The sequence below is a fragment of the Neofelis nebulosa genome, chromosome 17 (assembly GCF_028018385.1).
Source record: "Neofelis nebulosa isolate mNeoNeb1 chromosome 17, mNeoNeb1.pri, whole genome shotgun sequence".
Taxonomy (NCBI): Eukaryota; Metazoa; Chordata; class Mammalia; order Carnivora; family Felidae; genus Neofelis; species Neofelis nebulosa.
In genome coordinates, this window is record NC_080798.1 from 34,694,065 (window position 1) to 34,698,214 (window position 4,150).

Sequence of the window (4,150 nt, forward strand, 5' to 3'; positions counted from 1 at the left end):
GTGCTTGAAGGAGGCTCACCAGCCTCGGGGCAGATGCTAACCCGGTTTAGGATAGAGGCTTCTCAGCCCTGCTAATAGAGGAACCAAGAAATGTCCCTGTGAAAAGAGAAGTATGTCACTGTCGTAGCCCCCGGACACACATACCCCACCTCTGTCCTCAGCTGAGTGCCCATTCTCTGGAAAGCCACAAACATTCCAAGACCGCATTTGTGCTGAATCATCTTCAAACTTCACTGCTGTAGGGAGGCATTTTGGGGGGGGAGGTGACAGGAGGTGGGGCAAGGTCCCCAAAGAGGTTAAATAGGTCACCTCCACACTTGGCTGTCATCCTCGTCTCTCCTGGAGCAGAGGGATCCACAAGCACAGATCCTCTCCAGGGCTCCTGGCACCATGATGTCCCTGAAGCTGCTGCTGCTGGTCACCCTCCTCCTGGGGGCTTCTCTGCAGGTCACCCATGCAGGTGAGGGCAGAGGAGTGTGGCCGAGGAAGGTGCCCTGGACAGGAGGGGTGGGGGCACTGAGATCATAGCAGCAACACTCACTATTTATGCATGAGTTACAGCCCACCTGCTCCTGCAGAAGGGGGAGGCCGGTGGCAGCTGTAGGACTTTGAGGGAGGCAGTCAAGGGAAAATGAGGAGGAGGGTGGGGAGGACGGAGAGGAGGATGCGGGCCCCGAGCTTGGGGATCAGCTTGGGGAGGAGCAAAGTTCTGGCCCGTCTCGCACCACAGTGGTTGTGGGGCAATGACCATGGCTGTGTTTTGACAGTGGAACACGACCCCTTCTTAGGAGTCTTGGTTAGCATCTGTTTTATTAATGGGTCTACACTGAGGGAATCAGCATGAACGCGGCTAGTTCCCAGAGCATGTGCAAGAGGGAGGTTTATATGCAGTTGGGGGGGAAAGGATAAAGTAAGACGGGATGTGGGAACACAGCTGATTAGCGCCCAGCCTTTGCCCGTGACTGCTCGTTTACTCTCACTTCTGTAAGTCACCGGCCAGGGCAGCATCGTGGGCTAGTCAGACCAAGTTCTGCCCCCGAGATGGCTGGAGGACAGTTGGGGGCTTCTTAGAAAACACTCTAGCATGGCATTAATTAAAGCCACACGTCTCTGGTTTGCCTGTTTGCAAGTATTGGTACTTTATCTTGTGCAAAGATAAGGAAGCCGAGCCCCAGGAAAGTGTCTTCACGCCTTGGGCTTCCCCATAGTCATCTGTGAAATGGGGTAGGGATAGTACCTGTCTCTAGGTGCACTGCGGAGGACCAAATGAGCTCCTGCAGGCAGAGGCCCAGCCCAGAGCCTGGCCCGGAGGAAATTCCAGGGTGGTTTGGGGCTGGTATTTGAGTGTGTGCACGCACAGGTGCACACTCATGCACACACACGGGGACAACACATAGATGGATGCCAGTATATGTGCACAGACCCCCTGAACACACACAGAGACGTGCTAGGACACACACACAAACACCCAGGACCCCCGCGGCACACAGATCTCACACACAAATGTGTACACACAGATACACACACACACACAGACACGCAAAGACACACCTTCACAGACACACACAGAGACATGCACACACAACTCCTCCCAAACACACACAGATATACGCACAGAGAGACACATAAGCACACAGGGACACCCCCCCAAGCACAGAGACCTCATGCACACACGTGTGCACATACTGACACACACAGACACACACTCACAAGATCCCCCTACCAAGAGACTCCCAAACACACACACGTGGACCCCCTCTGATACCACACACACACACACACACACACACACACACACACAGACATGCACACGGACTCCCCTCCACAGCCACGGACCCCCCCCACCCCCCACACAGACACTCACAGAACACCTGTTACTGTCTCCCCTCTCCGTAGCTCGAGGAACCAACGTGGGCCGGGAGTGCTGCCTAGAGTACTTCAAAGGGGCCATCCCTCTCAGAAGGCTGACAGGGTGGTATAGGACCTCGGGGGAGTGTTCCAAAGACGCCATCGTGTAAGTGTGCCCTGACCCCACCCTCTGTCCCTGCCCTTGCTCCTGGGAGCTCAGTCTGGGAGAACGCAGACCCAGGACCTCCCAGAAGGGCCACTGGGGAGAGGAGAGAGCAGGGCTTTTGTGGTCCCCTTCCCACTCGGGCCCTGCTCCTCAGGGAAGCCCCTGCACCCCACATTGTGAGACCCAAAAAGCCCCAGGCTGTGAGGTTCAACTCTTCATTGATTTATGGGGAAACTGAGGCCCTGAGAGAGACAGAGGAGCCCCATGTCACACGGGCAGTCCAAAGCCAATGTGGTCACTTCCCATGGCTTGGTCTGAGCCGGGCCCCTCCTGTGCACCCCTAATTCCTAGGCTTTAGGTGGGCATGGGTGTAGCTGAAGTAGGGGGGCAGAGGTTTGCAGTTATGGCTCCCTGGGAAGGCCAGGACTGGCAGGGACCTTGGGAAGGTCAAGAATCACTGAGGATAGAGCCTGATGTCCTAGATCTGTCACCAATGTGCTATGTGACTTCAGGCAAGTTCTTGCTCCTCTCAAGGCCTCAGGGTCCTGATCAGTGCAGAGCAAGGCTGATCCTGGGGCTCTGGGAGGCCTTCTTCCCCTGACGCCCCCTGGATGGGGTTTCTCCCTTTTGTGTAGGTTTGTAACTATCCATGGCAAGTCCATCTGTTCCGACCCCAAGGACACCAGGGTGAAGAAGACAGTCAGATATTTGCAAAGCATCATGAACCCTGTGCCCCAGGAGTCCTGATTTCTGCCTGGACCATTTGGAGACTTCCTGCCTCAGTTCACAACCCCAACCCCAAGCTGCCTGAGTCCAGTGAAGGCCCTACAAGGACAAAGAAGACCCCTGCCCTCTTTTCTGGTCTGGAACCATGGCATGAAAGAGCCCTGATTAAAGTCTCTCTTTGTACCTTAGTCTGGGCCAGCGTGTTCTGTCCACCTAGCCTGTCAACACTGGAAGAGCCCTCAAGAACATCTACCTGGTCCTGCCTTGTCCAGGCCAGGAAGGGAAACTGAGGCTTAGAGGGGGACATGGCTACCGCAGACTACATGTGAGGGAAAGCAAAGGCCCTGGTGACAGCGGCCCAGGCAGGGGAGCTGAGGGGGTCTGTGGGATGAGCCCAGCCTCCAGGAGGCCTTCCCCAAGAATGGCTGCCCATCGGGTTCTCTCTCCTGCTCCGATGCCTCTGGCTCTTGTGGACCGTGGGGCAGCCTGCCATGATGGCATCGTTCTCCCAGTTGACCCCTTTGTGCGTCTGTCAGTCCTGACTCCTCCATTGAAGGGAGTTCCGTGAGCCAGCCAGGGCACCCCACAGCCTACATGTTAAGAAGGATGGGGGATGGGAAAGTTATGGACTCCCTTCCCCCAGACCCCTCTGTGCAAGCCCAACTCAGGGCTGGAGCCACAGCGCGTAGGGTGCTGGGGAGAATTAGGGTCTTTGGATTCTAGTTCTGTTTCACTCTCCTGATCAGCCGGGGCCTCATGGCTTCTCTCTCTGGGATGCTGTCTGGGGGCAGGAGCACGGGGTCCTTCTCTTCCTAGGGGTCTGTGATCTGCCTTGTCCGAGGGGGCTGCAATTAGGAGTTATTTTTAGGCAAAGTTTTGCCTCCTGTTTCCCCCTTGTGGTCAGTTGTCTTCTTGCAGGCCAGATGACAGACCCAAGCCCACTTTCCAGTAGGGGCAGGAATAAAAAAAAGAAAAACAACAATAATAAGGCTGATGGTGAACTGGCTTCTTTGTAGCCCCAGGGTCTCCTTGCCCCCAGGTGGGCTCTTCCCCTGCCCTGATCCCAAGGAGTACCCCGCCAACGACTGCCTTGGACCTGGAATCCTGGGACAGCCTCGTCTGAGTGCTTTGTGAAAAAGTGTCTTCTGGATCCACCGGGTGGGGCCGCAGGGTGGGGGGTGGGAATTGGAGGAAAGATGATCTCAAAGTAGAGGGAGGCAAGAAGGAGCCCCTGTGACAGCAAAGGAGAACAAGGGCTGGGGCGGGACCCCTCACCCTTGCCGTCCAGAGCCTAAGACACTCAGAGGACACACATTTCATCCACGTACAGAAAAAAGTTGTTTTAAAAGAAACAAAACCTTTTTGTCCAAGTGAAAACTTCCTCAGAGGCCCATTTGTAAACTCGGAGGA

At 55.6% G+C, this 4,150-nt stretch overlaps 1 protein-coding gene across 1 annotated transcript; it reads left to right on the forward strand.

The window, feature by feature from the left end:
- Positions 1-300: 300 nt before the first annotated feature.
- CCL17 (C-C motif chemokine ligand 17) lies at positions 301-2,928 on the forward strand. Its single transcript, XM_058707208.1, has 3 exons — positions 301-460; positions 1,897-2,014; positions 2,650-2,928. Exons 1-3 carry the CDS (start codon positions 391-393, stop codon positions 2,759-2,761), a joined length of 300 nt encoding a protein of 99 aa, XP_058563191.1. The 5' UTR covers positions 301-390; the 3' UTR covers positions 2,762-2,928.
- The last annotated feature ends 1,222 nt before the right edge of the window (positions 2,929-4,150 follow it).